The 19,798-nt window shown below is 40.2% G+C and overlaps 1 protein-coding gene across 5 annotated transcripts in view; it reads right to left on the bottom strand.

The window, feature by feature from the left end:
- atm (ATM serine/threonine kinase) overlaps positions 1–19,798 on the bottom strand; it is a 173,081-nt gene that overhangs the window by 62,145 nt on the left and 91,138 nt on the right. For 4 of the 5 annotated variants that reach the window (XM_059646635.1, XM_059646634.1, XM_059646638.1 and 1 more), the window contains exons 35-41: positions 19,372–19,522; positions 15,736–15,912; positions 14,141–14,321; positions 11,608–11,695; positions 9,813–9,986; positions 9,252–9,360; positions 2,356–2,444 (exon numbers count right to left, since the gene is read on the bottom strand). In XM_059646635.1, the coding sequence (XP_059502618.1) occupies positions 2,356–2,444; positions 9,252–9,360; positions 9,813–9,986; positions 11,608–11,695; positions 14,141–14,321; positions 15,736–15,912; positions 19,372–19,522 (969 nt within the window). The remainder of the gene's footprint in view (positions 1–2,355; positions 2,445–9,251; positions 9,361–9,812; positions 9,987–11,607; positions 11,696–14,140; positions 14,322–15,735; positions 15,913–19,371; positions 19,523–19,798) is intronic. The other variant, XM_059646637.1, reaches the window with a different exon arrangement.

The following is a 19,798-nucleotide window of genomic DNA, read 5'->3' as shown; positions in this document are numbered from 1 at the left end:
GGTGGGAGAAGGAGATAGGTGAGAGGAAGGACAGGTTAGGGAGGTGGGGACAAGATGGGCTGGTTTTGGGATGCAGTAGGGGGAGGGGAGATGTTGAAGCTTGCAAAGTCCACATTGATACCATAGGCTGCAGGGTTCACAAGGGAATATGAGTTGCCGTTCCTGCAACCTTCGGGTGGCATTGCTGTGGCACTGCAGGAGGCCTTGGATGGACATGTCGTCTGAGGAATGGGACAGGGAGTTGAAATGGTTCGCGACTGGGAGGTGCAGTTGTTTAGTGCGAACCGAGCGTAGGTGTTCTGCAAAGAGGTCCCCAAGCCTCCGCTTGGTTTCACCAATGTAGAGGAGGCCACAACGGGAACAGTGGATACAGTATACCACAATAGCAGATGTGCAGATGAACATCTGCTTGATGTGGAAAGTCTTCTTGGGCCTGGGATGGGAGTGAGAGGGGAGGTGCAGCACTTCCTGCAGTTTGTTTGGGAACCCTGCAGCCCAATGGTATCAATGTGGACTTCACAAGCTTCAAAATCTCCCCTCTCCAGACTGCATCCCAAAACCAGTCCAGCTTGTCCCCACCTCCCTTACCTGTCCTTCCTCCCACCTATCCCCTCCTCTCACCTCAAGCCCCACCCCCATCTCCTACCTACTAACCTTATCCCACCCCTTGACACATCCGTCCTCTCTGGGCTGACCAAACCCCTCCCTAAACTCCGCACTTACACTCACTTTTACTGGCTCCATTCCCGCCTATTTAACCTGTCTGTCTCCTCTCCACCTATCTTCTCCTTTATCCATCTTCTATCTGCCTCCCCCCTCTCCCTATTTATTTCAGAACCCCCTTCCCCTCCCCCATTTCTGAAGAAGGGTCTAGGCCTGAAATGTCAACTTTCCTGCTCCTCTGATGCTGCTTGGCCTGCTGTGTTCATCCAGGTCTACACCTTGTTATCTCAGATTCTCCAGCATCTGCAGTTCCAAAACATCTAACTACTTCCACCTCACCATGTAACCATTTTCTGTGTATAAATGTTTTCTTGATTTCTGCGTCAATTCTAGGAATAGTACTGTTTTGACAAATAATTATTTTATTGCCGCTTTGAAATCGCTATACACAACAACATGATCCAAATTATGAATTTCATCTTGGAAGAGCCAAACTGAAACAATTTCAAATTTTTATATGGAGCTCTACTGTGGTGTGGAGGTTCTCCTGTAATATACAGCAAAGCTCCACATCTCTTTTCTCATCTGTGGGAAGATGCACGAAGAAAACCCAATGCATTCATAAGTAGTGGAAGTATGCCTTGTGCATTACCTAACATCATGGATCACATCATGTTGAATGATTGAACTAATTACGAAAATATGTTGCAGTTCACCGTTACCTGAAAATTCCAGCAATGTTAGCTCAGTCAGATGGCCTGTGCAATGCACCAACTTTAGAATAAATTGTACTCACCTGTTGAGCAATTATTTTGGCAGCAACAGCAAGCAGTGACTGCAAAAGCTATCACAGCACTGAAATATTCAGTAGACTGCAATCACCTGTAACGGTCACCACTGAAAGGCTCAAGCAGGTAATACGAACTAATGAACACATTTGGAGTTATGAGTCCAAATACTCCATTCAGTAAACACTACATCAACAGAAATCTTCAGGTGTATATGTCTCATTACTTCTGCATTACCTTTGATGATGTATGTCTCTCACTGCTACCTTTTGCTCTCGACTATTGCTTATAGTTCCTTAACAAGTATTAGGCTGACACCTATGGATTTTGGTCATATTTATCTTTCAATATCAATTACAAACTGCAAAAATAGTTTAGAGTTATGGACTAGTGACTGTGCAATTGCACTAAATGTTTTGGTTGAGAAGAACAAATTAACTCAGAATTGTTGCTCTAATTAGTAAGCACTGGTGATCTGAGAGAAGTAAGCAGATGCTTGAAATGGGAAAAGTTGAGCTAAGCAGATGCTTGAAATGGGAAAAGTTGAGCTGAGTGGGTGGAGGGGAGGGAGGCATCTTGAGGCATAGTGGTACCTATCTCAGAGTCAGAGGCCTGGGTTCAAGCCCAAAGTTGTGTCTTTGCATATCTGAACAGGGTGATTAGAAAATATTTAAAGGGAAAAATCAGCCTTTACTCTGATAGCAACACAAAAGATGACATTAATAGTGTCAAAGCCTCATATACGAGGATTAGCCATTGGAGGTCTGCCAATATCCAGTGAATCATACAAATCAGCTGATGTAGCTGCCTTCAGAAGTGAATAAATATGGGAAAAGTAACTGTATGAAAATGTACGACTCAACATAACCAGTACTGTCACAGTATGATTAACTTTATATTTCACCTGGCAAGTGGGTGTAACATCTTCCCTCCACCACAGCCATACAAACTATCAGGTTCTCCTATACTTCTGTACACATCAATCAGGAGCTCCTGTAAGAAGACAATAAGTTAACCATGAACATCAAAAGTTAAATTCTTACAGCTGTCTCTGTCACTGTTACCAACTGAAGCACTCAGATTTTCAAATAACCCAATTCAGGGTCCATAATCTTGGTCAGTCGTTACAAAATTATATACTTGCGTAGCTCATAGTAACTTTATACCATTATTTGATACTCAAGTACTTGCAATAGAGAATAAAATCTATGTGCATTGGCTTCACTCCCTTGTATTACCATTGAAAATACATTCTCCAAAAGGACCTTGTCTTTATCAACAGCATGATAACCCAACTGTTCGCAAATACCACTCCCATGAACTTATACAGGCGGCAAGTGTTCATAGAGGGGAGTCCTGGTGAGACAGAGAAAAGGAACTCTGGGCAATAATTTTTCATTTCAGAATCCCCTTTATTTCAGAATCCCCTTCCCTCCTCCCCCATTTCTAAAGAAGGGTTCAGACCCAAAACATCAGCTTTCCTGTTCCTCTGATGCTGCTTGGCCTGCTGTGTTCATCCAGCTCTACACCTTGTTATCTCAGATTCTCCAGACTCAGCAGTTCCCACTATCTCTGGGCAATGAAAGCCAGGATTTCCTTTTTCTGGCTGGCAGGAGCATTTCTGTGCCCCCAAGGATTTTCAGTTTCAACTGGGGCAGTGTGTCTAATTCTCGGCATCTGCTTTAGGAAGGATATAACAGCATTGGAGAGAATTCAGAAAAGAATGGTCCTGGGATGAAGTTGCTTCAATTGCGAAGACAGATTGTCAAAATTGTGATTCCTTTCCTTAAAGAAATTTTCAAAAGAAATTTGATAGATGTAACTAAAATCAGGAGGGGTCACCACAGGGGAAAAAAAACTTTCTATTGGCTGAAGGGTCAGGAACCAGACAACACTAATTCGAATTGACCGACAAAAGCGCTTGCCTCTGGATCTCTTAACACTGTGTGATTAGGAAGTGGAATGCACATCTTGAGTATGGTGGAGTCACATTCAATTATAGCTTCCAAAGACTGGACAATTGCTGAACCGAAAAGATTTGCAGGGCTATGGGGAAAATGCAGGTATCATCAAGTTATAATAGAAGTCATATATATGGACTACGAATCTTTAATTCCATCTCCTGGTTTAAAACATAGGATTTATGCTTGAAAGAAAGGACCTTGAAATGAGCCAGGATACACTGTTTAAAATGGCTGCAGAGGCCAAGTTTCTAAAAACTTCTGATGTGGATTAACAGTAGACATGTTTGGGGTAGTTCCTTTGCAGAATTGCACACATGAACTATTTGGAAAAAGCTTCAGGACAATGAGCAGCAGCCAATTCAATAACAGAAACAATCAGAGATGAAGGGAATCTACCAAAATCCATTATGCAACCAGGCTACTCGACTGAAGACTTCTCTATTTTGATAGCACCGGTTTAACTTGTAACCAGTTTAACCGGTTTAATGAAACTATTTTGTTAATATGGACTGACTCCATTGAGGAGCCAACAATAAGCTGTCACATGGCTGAAACTCCACCATTACAAACTTAACTTTTGTTACAGAAATCAAGAATATCAAGATGGCCTGCAGAATGGAATAATAGCATTTCTCATTCAATCGTTTTTCGTAAGCACAATTGCTATCTTTGCTGGAAGGTGGAATACATCACAGAGACATAGAAATTAAAAATAAAAGGAGCTTCAAGTGTCATAGCACCGATTCTGGGAATAAAAACAGATTACATTTGAAAAGAGACTGTCTCTTGGTGCACGAAAACTTCAACAACATCAGAATTCTTTTATTTATGGACTTCAAATATTTTCCAATTCCATCTTCCTCCAACCCGCAACTTCTATTTGCTTGTGTGTAAGTGTGTATATATCATGGATTTGAGGCGGTTTACCTTTTAATAATGATTCTACTTTTAACTGAGGGAGTTTATTTCAGTTATAAAACAAACTCTTCACATGCTGACAACAGAACTGGCTAGTTTGTTTCTTCGTAGCTTTACATGAGATAAAATAAATATTGAATTGGAAAAAAAATTTTAAAAAAATCAAATTCTGCAAGAACCATCTTCAGAAGTGAAAAGAAAGGAATTTATTTAGCTGTAATACTGAAAACTGCTAACTGCAAAGATGTTCTCACAGAGAGCTAGCATAGACACACTAAGTCAAATGGCCTTCTTCAATGCTGTACCATTCTTTGATTTTATTAGAATTCTATTAATACTTGAGTTATCAAAGAGATCCCAATGGCAAGTCATGACATTAAAATATTATTCATATTCAATTAATATAATTCATTGAATCATAGAAATATACACTGTAGGAGGCCATTTGGCCCATTGTTTGTCTGTCTTTCCTCCTAGATTTCTTTCTAACAGTTGGGTCATGGATTTCCATTGGATTGTTCCATGTTTATTGATGAAGTACTGCAGTGGTTTGGCGCTGCCTTCAGCAGGATGACTGACCAGAACATCTCCTGCTTTCTTGCTGCCAGCAATCAGGTGATTGAAATGACATTTACAGACTGACAATCAATCTGCTCAGCCATGAGGCAAGCACACCTTTCATGGTCAACATGGCATGGGACATGAATCTGAAATATCTGGCCCAGAGATATGGATGTTACTACTGCATCTCAATATCTTCCCCTCTACTCTCTCTCCAATATGTCCATGCCAACTTAAAAAACGAAGTTTATTCTATTTCCACTTTCTAGCTCTTGATCTTTAGCCTCGTAAGTTAAGTGGCACATCAGGAGTAAATGTATTGGAATGATGATAAGAATTCCACCTCAAGTCTTTCAGGCAGTAAGTTTCAGACACTTACGTGAAAATAATTAACCCCCCTTCTGTAAGGGGAAGTCGTGCCTAACAAACCTGTTAGAATTCTTTGAAGAGGTAACAAGTATGTTAGACCCGGGAAACCCAGTAAATGTTATCTATCTAGACTTCCAAAAGGCCTTTAATATGGTGCGTCACGGGAGGCTGCTGAGCAAGGTGAGGGCCCGTGGTGTTCGACGTGAGCTACTGGCTTGGATTGAGGATTGGCTGTCTGACAGAAGGCAGAGAGTTGGGATAAAAGGCTCTTTTTCAGAATGGCAACCGGTGACGAGCGGTGTCCCGCAGGGTTCAGTGTTGGGGCCGCAGCTGTACACCTTGTATATTAATGATCTGGATGAAGGGTCTGGGGGCATTCTGGCGAAGTTTGCCGATGATACAAAGCTAGGTGGACAGACAGGTAGTACTGAGGAGGTGGGGAAGCTGCAGAAAGATTTAGACAGTTTAGGAGAGTCGTCCAGGAAATGGCTGATGAACTTCAATGTGAGTAAATGTGAGGTTTTGCACTCAGGCATGGACTATTTTCTAAATGGTGAGAAAATTTGCAAAGCAGAAGTACAAAGGGATCTGGGAGTGTTGGTCCAGGATTATCTAAAGGTTAACTTGCAGGTAGAATCCGTAATTAAGAAAACAAATGTAATGTTGTCGTTTATCTCAAGAGGGTTGGAATATAAAAGCAGCGATGTGCTTCTGAGGCTTTATAAGGCTCTAGTTAGGCCCCATTTAGAAAACTGTGTCCAATTTTGGGCCCCACACCTCAGGAAGGACATACTCGCCCTGGAGCGTGTCCAGCAGAGATTCACACGGATGATCCCTGGAATGGTAGGTTTAACGTATGATGAATGGCTAAGGATCCTGGGATTGTACTCATTAGAGTTTAGAAGGTTGAGGGGAGATCTAATGGAAACTTACAAGATAATGTATGGTTGAGAAGGGGTGGACACTAGCAAGTTGTTTCTGTTAGGCGGGGAGACTAGGACCCGTGGGCACAGCGTTAAAATTAGAGGGGGTAAATTTAAAACTGAAATGAGATGACATTTCTTCAGCCAGAGAGTGGTGGGCCTGTGGAATTCATTGCCACGGAGTGCAGTGGAGGCCGGGACGTTGGATGCCTTCAAGGCAGAGATCGACAAATTCTTGATCTCAGAAGGAATCAAGGGCTGCGGGGAGAGTGCAAGGAAATGGAGTTGAAATGCCCATCAGCTATGATTTAAATGGCGGAGTGGACATGATGGGCCGAATGGCCTTACTGCCACTCCTATATCTTATGGTCTTACTTACTTCTCTGGATAGGGAAATACATCTTTTCCATCTCCCTTAAGTCTCAATTTTATGTACTTCAATTAAAACTCTCTTTGGCTTCCTCTGTTCCACAGTTAATAATCCTAGCCTAACCAATCTGTTTTCATAGTCGAGACTATTAACTTCTGACAAAAATATCCTAAATCTGCTCTCCATGCCCCCCAGTGCAATTGTACTCTTCCTGTAAGATGATGACAAAAACCATACGCTGCAGCCTTGCCAGCATTTTATAAAGTTCTCACGTAAGCCTCTGACTCTTATATTTTATGCATTGGTTAATAAAGGGAAACGTCTTGTATGCCTTTACAACCTTACCTTGTCCCGCTACATTTAGGGATCATGGAGACTTACTCCAGCGCACTTCATTGCTCTAAAATTCTTAGCATTTTAACATTTATTATGAAAAAAATTTCCCTTGTTTATTCCCGCCTTATCGTATGTGCATCTCTCATTTGCCTGAATAAAATTCCATTTCCCACTTTCCTTCTCAACTGTTCGTTATTTACAGCTTTTCTGAATTCTACATGGCCAATTGTTGTATTGTCTAAGATTTGTCAATCATTCTGTATTCAATTAAGTCTAAATCATAACACTGAAGCATGTGGAACACTACTGGAAACAGTTACAAAATCAGTTTTTGACCATTGCTTCTAGAATCATAGGATGCCTACAGTGCTGAAAGAGGCTAGTTGGCCATTGAATCTGCACAGGCACTCCGAAAAGCATCTCACCCAGACCCAGACCCAGACCCCTACCCTATCCCTGTACCACCACATTTGTCATAGCTAATCCATCTAATCTGCTCAACCCTCTACACTATGGACAATTCAGCACAGCCTATCCACTTAACCTGCACATGTTTGGACTGTGGGATGAAACAGAGCACCTGACAGAAACACATGCAGTCATGAGAAGAACATACAAACTCCACACACAGTCAGCCAAGGCTGGAATCAAACCCAGAACCCTGGTACTGTGAGGCAGTGCTAACTACTGTGCCACCATGTCAGCCTGAGCCAAATTCTTCTTAGATCCCATGGGCTTTTATCTTTCTAAACAGTCTTCCATGTGAAACCTAAGAAAATCTTACAAAAATCAATGCAGTCTACATCAAACACACCACCCTCATCGACGTTCCTTGTTAAGTCCTCAAAAAATTCAATCAAGTTAGTCCAGGCTCATTGTCCATGATTAATCTGTACCTTTCTAAATAACAATCAATATAAAGTCAGCAGTTTTTCCAATAATTTGACCACCACTGAAGTCAGGCTGACTATAATTATTCAACTCTCTCTTCAATATGTCTTTAAACATAAATTGTATCCCACAATTCAGCAGGAGAGGACGACCTCTTGCTACACAATCCCTATACTTTCAACCCGCGATCTAAGCACTCAGCAAGATGCTGTAGTCTGAAGGATACGTTAAAGTTTAGTCCTGTCTCAACATTTTTATCACTGCATCTTAGTCAAAGCAGACTAAGATTACCGTCAAATGCAAAAGTCAACATAGTTGCAATTTTTTTTATTACAAGAATAATTGCTGTAACCAACTAATTAAAAAAAAAGTGACTTCTCATTCACTTATTTATTTAACATCATAAAGCTGTACAGCATGGAAACAAGTGCTTTGGTCCTAGTCGTTTATGCCAATCAGCTGTCCTAAATTAATTCTATTGGCTACATTTAGCTCATATCCCTCTTAAACCCTTCCTATTCATTTTTTCTGATGAAGGGTCTAGGCCCGAAATGTCAGCTTTTGTGCTCCTAAGATGCTGCTTGGCCTGCTGTGTTCATCCGGCTCCACAATTTGTTATCTCGGATTCTCCAGCATCTGCAGTTCCCAATATCTCTGATACACTTCCCTAGCTTCTCATAGAATTCTAGACACCTGGTCAGGTCCCGGGAATTTATCCACATCTATCCATTTTAAGACATCCAGCACTACCTCCTGCCTAATATGAATATTTTTCAAGATGTTACTATTTATTTCTCTACATTCTCTAGCATCCGTATCCTTCGTCACAGTAAACACTGATGTAAAACACTTGTCTAGTATCTCCCCATCTCACGCGCTTCCACACATAGGTGGTCTTGCTGATCGTTAAGGGGCCCTATTCTCTCCCCAGTTACTGTTTGTGCTTTATGATTTTGTAGAATCCCTTTGGATTCTCTGTAACCGAATTGCTAAAGTTATCTAAAGACCCTTTTCTTTTCCCCGTGGATTTCCCTTTTAAGTATACTTCTACTGCCTTTATACTCTTCTAGGGATTTATTCAAACCCTGCTGTCCATATCTGACTTACGCTTCCTTCTTTTTCTTGACCAAAACCTCAATTTCTCCAGTCATCCTGCATTCCCAACAACTACAAGTCTTGCCGTTTGCCCTAAAAAGGAATATACTGTCTCTGGACTCACGTTATCTCATTTTTGAAGGCTTCCCATTTTCCAGCCATCCACTTACCTGTGAATATCCACCCCCGATCAACTTTAGAAATTCCAAATACAATTCTTGCAGGCATAATCACATTCGTTCAATACCAATCTATTCCTCATAACATGAAAAGCTGAACAGAGAATACTGATTTCCTGGTTGGAAAATTTATGGCATTTATGGAATGATAAATGTTTAGAAGAGACACTTAAGAATCTACTTTTGTTCTATACCTGTAAACCAATCCCCGTTTCTTCTTTGCTTTTGCTGCTCAAGCTGGCGATTGTTAGTTCTTGGCTGCTCTCATCAAACTTTAGACTCCGAGCCACTTTGTTGGAACTCCTAAAAGTAATTAGAAAGTTATTTAAATACAGGGCGCGTGGTTGCAATGTCTCTTGTAGTTATATATTACCATTGCACATAAATAATTTTCACACTGTAATTTTGCAGCAGTTGATGCAGTTTAGGATTGTTTTGCTGTACATATTTCCCAGAAGCAGGTAGGGCTTGAGTTCAGTGCAAAGCTAAAATTTCAAAACTGGACATAACTCGCCTACTTGATCACAGGATATGTTTCATCGAATATTTTGCCCCAGTCCTTAGATACTGATTTTGGGCAAGTCAACTAAAATGGATCAACTGCATCAAGTTGGTCATGATTCTGACTGAAGCTGATTTACATTATGACAGCATTAAACAAGTCAACAGCATTCCCCGACACAAACTAAAATGTGTCATCTCAGTCACGGGCACATCTCTGCTTGTATTAGTAATGGTTTGTAAACATTTCCTACAGTTCCAGTTGGCACCTTTTCAATTCCTCTTCTTCAGATCTGATTTTATCTGCATAGATTTCTGCACATAACAAGGCTGTGAAGTGAGCTGCACATGATTGGGCCGTTACAGCAACTTCTAAGTAGTTCAGATCCAACCAGAAGTTGTCATCCCACATAGTGCTCAGTTGGCTCCTGAAACGCGAAAGATGTAGATAACAAATATATTTTGTGAAAACTTTGTATGTCTGAAATTAAAAATCAAATACAACATATTTAATACCAGAAATGTATGCAGGCATTGAGGTCAACATTAAACCAAATCATGTTCTGTGGAAATTCAGGTCAATAAAAGATTCAGAAAGTGTGGTTAATATTTCAGATGCAACATTATAACATGATTAAAGGGAGTCAGCATGGCTTTGTGAGGGGCAGGTCATGCCTTACAAATATTATTGAGTTCTTTGAGGAAATCACGAGACGGGTTGACGAGGGTCGAGCAGTGGATGTGGTGTACATGGACTTCAGCAAGGCATTTGATAAGGTTCCCCATGGCAGGCTCATTCATAAAGTCAGGAGGTATGGGATACAGGGTGATTTGGCTGTCTGGATTCAGAATTGGTTGGCTGACAGGAGGCAGGGAGTGGTTGTAGATGGTAAGTATTCTGCCTGGAGGTCAGTGCTGAGTGGTGTCCCGCAGGGCTCTGTCTTGGGCCTTTGCTCTTTGTAGTTTTTATAAATGACTTGGATGAGGAGGTTGAGGGGTGGGTTAGTATGTTTGCTGACGACACAAAGGTTGGAGGTGCCATTGATAGTATCGAGGGCTATTGCAGACTTCAGCGATACATTGACAGAATGCAGAGCTGGGCTGAGAAATGGCAGATGGAGTTCAACCTGGATAAATGCGAAGTGATGCATTTTGGAAGGTCGAACTTAAATGCTGAATATAGAATTAAAGGCAGGATTCTCAGCAGTGTGGAGGAACAGCGGGATCTTGGTGTTCAAGTGCATAGCTCCCTCAAAGTTGCCACCCAGGTGGATAAGGTTGTTAAGAAAGCATATGGTGTTTTGGCTTTCATTAACAAGGGGATCGAGTTTAAGAGCTGCGAGGTTATGCTGCAACTCTACAAAACCCTAGTGAGACCACACTTGGAATATTGTGTCCAGTTCTGGTCGCCCTATTATAGCAAAGATGTGGAGGCTTTGGAGAGGGTGCAAAGGAGGTTTACCAGGATGCTGCCTGGATTGGAGGGCTTGTCTTACGAGGAGAGGCTGACTGAGCTCGGACTTTTCTCTCTGGAGAGAAAGAGGAAGAGAGGTGATCTAATCGAGGTGTACAAGGTAATGAGAGGCATGGATAGAGTCGATAGCCAGAGACTTTTCCCCAGGGCAGGATTGACTGCCACGAGGGGTCGTAGTTTTAAGGTCTTAGGAAGAAGGTATAGAGGAGATGTCAGAGGGAGGTTCTTCACCCAGAGAGTTGTGAGCGTGTGGAATAGTTTACCAGTGGTAGTCGTGGAAGCAGAGTCATTAGTGACGTTTAAGCGACTGCTGGACATGCACATGGACAGCAGAGAATTGAGGGGAATGTGGGTTAGGTTATTTTATTTTTGGATTAGGATTATTCCACGGCATAACATCCTGGGCTGAAGAGCCTGTACTGTGCTGTACTTTTCTATGCTCTAACACTTCATTCACATCTCAAGGAAAGAAATTTCTGAAGAAGTTAAACCAAAGTTAACCTTCTTTTATCTTTTAGACGTTGACAGCCCTGCTAAGTAGTTATAATTTCAAAAAACTTTACATATGTCAAGACCTTTTTTGCTTTCGCAAGTAATCGACCACTGCCAGCATGGTGCGCCGAGATGTTATATCTATTTGTCCATGGGGAAGGCTGTCTGTTTCTATCAAAATAATGAAAACAGCTGTAAGCAAATGGGTCAATATAAAACTACAGTATTTTGTACAGCAGTTGTATGATTTACAACTTATACAATATCCTCATATTTAGCTTTTACTTTAGTTTATTTTAACTACAAGAGATTTTGACTGCTGTAAATCCAGGGGTGAATCTAGGATGGGCAGGGATAACTGCACAACCAGATGGTGTCACTTTGCCTCAGAGATGCATTCAGATTATCAAAGTGAGAGCTGGGAGAGAATGTGAGCAAGAGAGAAGGCAACGTGTAGGAATTCAATTAAATGCATATAGAGCTGGTAGCCAAGGAAACATGCTGGGTTTGTGACACGTTTGAGCATAGCTGCTACGAGTAGTCAGTGCTTATGATTGTAGTATAAAAGAAATTGCATGGAAAGATGAAATTGAATTGCATGTGCAGTAACATAAAGTTGCCATTGCTAGAGATTACAGGTTTGGTCTTCTAAGGAGTGTGTGCTTGGACCCTTGAGCAGAATACAAGTTTGCTGGGATCTGTGGCCATCTCTACCAATACCAGGGCCATCTGGCAGACATCAGTCTTTACCTAACGAAATAAATGAACCAATGGTCTTCTAGCTCATTGTTGCTTTTTTTTGTAAAGACAGACAGAAGGAAAAGCACAATGCTTTTCAGGACAGTCTTGAAATGGGGTCTCAAATGACATATCAGAAAAGATGGAATTTCTCGCAGGTGACTGCCAAAACACCAGTATCCCCGTGCACTTCTGTTCATTGTGATATAAATTGTGGCATTTACAGGGATGAGTTTTTGTGTTATTTGGTAAAAGTTTGGGTCTGCTGTTTGTGTGAGTATTCAGTGGTTTTTTCAGTTAACTTCTAAAAAGAGTTTTGAAACCTGCATGTAGAGTGAATGAGAGATAATGTGAACTGCAGATGCTGGGGAATCCAAGATTAGAAAGTGTGGAGCTGGATGAACACAGCAGGCCAAGCAGCATCTCAGGAGCACAAAAGCTGACATTTTGGGCCTAGACCCTCTCTGATGAAGGGTTTAGGCCCGAAACGTCAGCTTTTGTGCTCCTGAGATGCTGCTTGGCCTGCTGTGTTCATCCAGCTCCACACTTTGTTATCTGTAGAGTGAATGAGCTTGTGGGCTAATGAACTTTTGTTTATTTTAAATTGCTTGCGGCCCAGCACAGGAAATAATGGGACCTCAAAAGGTTTATGAGAGAATTCTGGAATTTGGGCTTTTTGAAGCTTATGGGAAATGCTATAACTGTGAGACTATTAGCTTAACTTTTCATTTTGGCTAGTGCAAAGATCTTTGAACACGATGCTGTATACAGCAGTGCTCCTAAGAGATATGATGGATGAGATTACATTGGGGTGAAAAATTAAGGTTAACCCCAGACTAGAGGTGTTGGGATAAAAATGCAGAAACGGTTATTAAAGTGGAGTACAGTGAAACTAAGATGAGAAATAGATCCAGGAAAAAGCCATCACTATTTCAGTGTAAAAGTTGAAGCTGCAAATGATTTAAAACTACTGAGATGTTGGAATATGCATATATTACATGAATGGTGTTTTGGAAACTGTACTAGGAGCAGTGATTTGAGTACTAGACAAAAGCTATTTTGTTCCTTTCCAATTTATAGAGGAGTACTTGGCGATTAATAAAGGCATACCCTTATTGGGTACTTTAAATCTTTGAATTTGCACTATAAGTAAATAATTTTTATGATTCTATTTTTATCTTCTTTTGAAATAAATTTTTGTCGTGTTGTTAAAGCAAAATCTTCAGCATTGTATGCTCATGTTTCAGACAGAGATCACTCTTTCAAATCAAAACAAATAAAATTATGATCTATCAAGCCAAGTTCCTGACTAGCATTTGACTCATCTGGTTGTGACATCACCCATTCACAAAGGCAACACCAACCTCAGTCACTATTGCTCCATGTCTAGCTCTGTCATTTAATGGGATAAACCAGATGCCCACTCTCCTTTGGGCCAATTAGTAACTGGCACTTTGAAAACTGCATAGCATGACTGATATCCAGAAATGTTCTGGGAATCACTGTTCACAGATCGAAAATTCACACCACTATCATCTCATCCATGAGGTCTCCTTAGCTCTGGTGTTAGCTATGGTTACGCAATGGAATAGCGTGGGGCAGAAATCAAATAAGAGCTCATTGTTATAGCAACAAGTTTAAGAATCACCATGTTAGGTTCCTGACCTCAGCTCCTCCGGTGCTGAGTGACTGAGCAGAAGGTGATTAGGCTAGCACTGAACTAAGTGAGATAGTTATTTTAGATTTCACACTTGCACTCTCTCACTTGTCAAATTTTACTTCAAATGACTCATGATAAGCAAATGTATAAACACAACAGTTAAATATCTGAACAGTTCATGAAATATCATTATATTGGACAAAAGTACAATAAATTACCTGAGTCAACAATCGCTGGAGTGGTGGATCGGCTAGTGCTTGATCCCATTCTGCAGCATGCACTAAAAAATCCTTGAATATGGCTAGATAATAACACCTGCCAGGAGTTATCATTGTCATCGTTAAGGAGGATATCATGGATCAAGTATGGAAGGGCCATCTGGCAGACATCAGTTTTCACCTAATGAAACAAATGAACCGACAACAGAAAGTGACTGCACCTTTACATTCACATTGTGCCAATATCAAACTTGTATGCAAATCTTAAAAATTTAATATACCTTATAAGATATAACTTTTGACATTTTATTGCAAATATCCACTTCATATTTCATGTTTTTGAATTCAACTTATAGTTTAAGGAATTAAAGTTTTACTCGTAGAAAAGTGAGGTCATATGATTAAGAAAGTGATAAGAAGAACTCTGATGCTAATGCACTCAAAAAACCTTTGTTTATTGCATTTAAAATGTAGCCTATGTCTAGCTTGCAAGATCAGAGTTGATAGTGAAAAAGACTTGAACAACCAATGATCTTGAGCTTAATTGGGAACTTGTGAGGAAAAGTGAAACTGCAAGAATAGTCTAGTCTGAAGCTAGAGAAAGAAATCTACAGCTGTCTTCACAGAATCATTTAGAGAAAGCAGTTTGCTTAAATAGTTAGATTGCAAAGAACTGCACAGAAGCTGTGGGAGCAGACTGGCAAGAAGTTTATACAGGACCAAAAGCAAGACAAGAAGCTGAAGGGACTACAGCAATAAATTTTTTGAAAGAAAGCTGGAACATCAGAAAGGATCCCCACAAAACTTGCAACTTGGAAGAGGCTGCCAAAATGGAGAAGAATGGAAGCAAATTACTGATCACAGTGAGTCACTCCTAGGAAAAGTGAACAAATCTTTAAGATTTTCTAATATTAAGGAATTAGAGTGGAGGAGAGTGGAGAGAAGGGGAGGGTTATGAAGCAGAACTGAGTTTGTAGCACAGGTCACACTAAACTATCATGTGAAGCTAGAGCTTGCTTTCTTTAATTACTCTCACTACTATAGTGTTTCGTTTACATTGTAGATGTCAAATCTTGTGGCACAGTCCTGTTGGTAGAGTTCATATTTCTTCTTAAAAGTTAACAGTCTCCAACAGAATCATAACAGGATTCATTCTCATTCATTGGAAAACAGCTATTTTTGAGCATCTCTTATGAAATAGGAGCAATGTTACGAAAATAACTGGATGTGAACAGACCTCAATGTATTGTAGCATAATTCCTAAGTTCTGGAATTCTCCAAACATCTGTGCCTTTCTTTCTTGCTTTCACATGTTCCTTAAAACCTGCCTCTTTGTCCAAGCTTTTGGCAAATCAACTAATGTCACCATGTGTCACACTGTGCATAATTCTGTTTTTAAGTGGCATTTAGTGCATTAAAGGCAGTAAAAATAATTTATCATTGATTTGATTTCCATCAGAAATAAATGTAGCTGTTCCATTCTTTATTACCTAATTTCACGAATGTACACGTTGTGAAACACTGCCAGTTAAACTTACATGCAGACTGGGCATATAATCTGCATTGTCCAGTAGCTTAAACAGATTCAATATTACCTCACAGATTGGCTTTATTAGCTGTAGAACTTCACTTCTCACACCTCCACTGTCCAGCAATGTGCAAGTCAGAGTTTTCAGCCATCTGTCATGGTTTCCATTCTGAGGTATCCACAAACAGCCATCATCGAGATTTTCAGGTGGTCTAGAATTGTTGTCTACTGGCAGGTCCTGAACCTGAAACCAGGCAATAAAGACTTAACATAGTTTGTTGTTTAAATTGCTGGTTCAAAAATACCTTGGCATTGTACTTGTCTCAACCAACTTTTTGCTGTTGTGGTAAATTAAGTACATAAAGGCACTGGATGAAGTGATGATTAAATGAACTGATACGTAAATATTTCCACATATGTTAAAAGTACAGATCACAGGCTGAAGTTGGGCTTATCCCTTCATAGGATTTGGTTGTCGCTGGCAACACCAGCATTTGTCAGTTTGTGACTGACTGTGTCTACAAATTGTGTGCTTTTTGAACAAAATACAATGTATTTGCAAATACAAATCTGCACACTCTGCACACACAGTCTCTCTCTCTCTCTCTCACACACACACACGGGGCAAATTTGTATTTGCAGATACACTCTATTTTGTTCAAAAAGCACACAATTTGTAGACACAGTCAGTCAATGGGGCTTTTTATAAATTTTTGCTTTGAAAATAAAATCAGTCTGACTGCAGGTCAAAACACAGGCAGATTCTAAACGAGGCCTCGCACTTAAAATGCCTTGTGTTACCAGAGATGTCACCTCTTGAACACATTGATAAAGCCTTCAGCTATGTCAGAGCAGTGACTTGAAAGAACTTCTGGGATTTGCATTTTAATCAATCAAAACCTGCATCTCCTTTCTAACTGATTAAAGATTGAACAGGAGGAATTCAGCCAGCCATTTTAGGTTTATTCAATACATTTGCATCAGTTGTATGATTTTTTGACCTTTTACTTATAAATTCTGTGTCTTCATACCTACTCTCTGACTACACCCGAGGAAGAAACAACGCTCCGAAAGCTAGTGTTTTTAAATAAACCTGCTGGACCAAAACCTGGTGTCATGTGATTTTTTAACTTATCCAACCCAGTCCAACAACGGCACATCCACATCATTTCTGCAGCAGAAATAGTTCAGGAAAAGTAGAAATATTCAAACTTATGGAAAAAAATTAAAAGATAATCACAGCAGTCTGTTTCCACTTAACATATTTGACCTAGAATCCCAACTGTGCAGAAACAAGCTATTCAGCCCCATCACCTCTACACCGACCCTCCAAACAGCATCCCACCCAGACCCGCCACCTATCCTTGTCACTCTGCATTTACCATGGCTAACCCACCTAGCTCGCATATCCCTGGACACTACAGGGCAATTTACCATGAACCCAAGTGTCTGGTACTGTGTGGCAGCAGTGCTAACCACTGAGCTATCATGTCATCATTTTCTAAAGTCAGATTTAGTTATACGTGAATTTAGTATTCTGTTCCCTTTGAGTACCATTAAAAGTAGACTTTACTCATTTCAATCATAACATGGCTTGTATTTGCACTCATTGCATGTGGGCATTGCTGGTAATGCCTGCATTTACTGTCCATCTCCAATTGCCAATTGCCCCTGAGAAATTGCTGAGCCACCTTCTGGATAATTGATGACGGAAAACATACACTTGGCACTATTACCAAAAACTTAAAAAGGTCAGACATTTTAAACACAAAGGGTTATAAAAAATGGAAAACATTATGAGCGGCTGTTGAAGTGATGAGATAAGTTCAGACAGAGTTAGAATAAAACTTGAACCATTTCAGGATATGTGAACGAGCAGGAAAATTATATTAGATAATTCAGGTGTGGAACTGGTGGTAATGATCCAAAATGTCATCCTATTATGCTATAATTTCAATGATATCTCCAGAAGGATCACCACATTAGGAACCTGAGTAACTTGCCCCTTCCTCACACAGAAATAAGAAAAGTAGTTATTGATGCAAAGCGCATATCAACCACTGTCACTATCCAATGACTGAATCTAGAGGTATATCACCATAAGAAATAGGAACAGGAGTAGGCTGTTTGGCCTAGATCCTACTCTATCATTTAGTAGCGTCATGGTTGATCCAACATTCCTTACAACTGCTTTCCTGTCCTTTCCCTATAACCCTTGATACCTCTATTGATCAAGAATCTAAAGCAGCCTTAAATATATACAAGGCCTCCACACTTCTGTGGCAAGACACTCAACCTCTAGAGAGAAGAAATACTTTCTCATCTTAGTCTTAGATCCTTATTCCTTTATTCTGAGACAATGCCTTCTGATCCTAGGCTCTGCCATGACAGAAAACATCCCCTCAGCACCAACCCTGGTAAACCCCTTAAGAACCTTCAAGGTTTCAATGAGATCACTTCTCATTCTTCTAAATTCCAACAGTGGAGTCCCAATCTGCTTAACCTTTGCTTATGTGACAATTCCTCCGTACTGAAGATCACCGTAGTGAATCTTTTCTGAACTATCTCAAATGAAATAATATCTTTCCTTAAATAAGGGGACTAAAACTGCTCACAGTACTGCAGATATGGTTGCATCAGCATCTTGTACAATTGTGGTAAGGCATCTCTAGACAAAGTCCAAACCCCTTGAAATTAGGGCCAACATTCTATTAGCCTTCATGGTTACCTGCTGCACTTGTGTGCTAGCTTTGTGTTTCTTGTGGAAGTACCCCCAAGTTCTGAGGAAGGGTCATCGGACCCGAAACATTAACTCTGCTTTTTCCTTCACGGATGCTGCCAGACCTGCTGAGCTTCTTCAGCAACTTTGTTTTCTCTCCTGATTTACAGCATCCACAGTTCTCTTGGTTTTTACTACCCCCAAGTCCATTTGTGTTACAGCTTTCTGCAGTCTTCACTGTTTAAATTATACTCTGTTCTTTTGTTCTTGCTTTCAGAAAGAACTACTTCACATTTACTCACATCATACCCATTGCTAACTTTTTGCCCATTTACTTAACTTAGCAATCTCTCTGTGTAAACCATGTGTACCCTTCTCTTGACTTGCCTTTCCACCTATTTTTGTGTTTTCAGCAAATTTGGCTACAGTACATTCATTTCCTTCCATAGTAAACAGTTATGGTCCCAACACTGATCCCTGTGGAACTCAGGGTCATAGATCATCAAACTGAAAAACAACTACTTATCCCAACTCACATATCCATGTGAAAATACTACCTCCAAAGCTACAGGCTCTTACATTATGAATTAGCCTTCTGTTAGGTACCTTACTGAATGCCTTCAGGAAGCCCAAACACCACATGTCACCTGGTTCACTTCCTTATACTCTGGTTGAGACTTCCTCAAAGAATTCTAATAAATTAGTCAGACATAATTTCCCTTTCGTGAAGCCATTCTGTTTGATTATGATTTTCCAAATGTGCTGCTGTTACCTCCTTAATAATTGATTGCAACAAACATTCTGGACAATGGAAACGTCAACTAAACTCCAATGAACACCTCCGATTCCTATTGTTAATGTGTCAGTTAATGGTTATCACACATGCATCCAACATAACTTCAGACAAGATAAAGCAGAATAAAAACATCATTCTCATTTTATTTTATGAACATCAAAAGTTCACAGTGATGAAAGATGATTTACCTTTTTTCTGGCTGTTCGGAAAGGTTGTAAGTACATCAGCATAGGATTTGGACCAAGTGGATCATTTTTACTTAATTCCCAGAACTGGTGACCTGATTGTGTAGCTAGAATATTCTTTGCACAAGTAGCAGCTGCAAAACGCACTTCAATACTGGTGGAAAAGAATAGGAAGATTGACTGCTGTTAATTTCATTGGTAATTCCTTCAATTCAAAATCAAGCAATCAACCTTCTAAGTATTCAGATTTCTTCTCTAACACTTATTTGATATTCTTTTTGCATGTCTTCCACTTATAAAGTGACCAATGACATTACAAGTCTGAAACGACATCATGTAACTCAAACAGAACTGGTTGCCAGAAGTCAGGCTGATCTATCCTCCAACTTTCCCGATTAGAGATTGAATGTAAACTCAATATGGGTGCGAA

This window comes from Stegostoma tigrinum, chromosome 6 (assembly GCF_030684315.1).
Source record: "Stegostoma tigrinum isolate sSteTig4 chromosome 6, sSteTig4.hap1, whole genome shotgun sequence".
Classification (NCBI taxonomy): Eukaryota; Metazoa; Chordata; class Chondrichthyes; order Orectolobiformes; family Stegostomatidae; genus Stegostoma; species Stegostoma tigrinum.
Note: the sequence above shows the minus strand (reverse complement) of the source record. Positions and strands in the feature narration are given on the sequence as shown.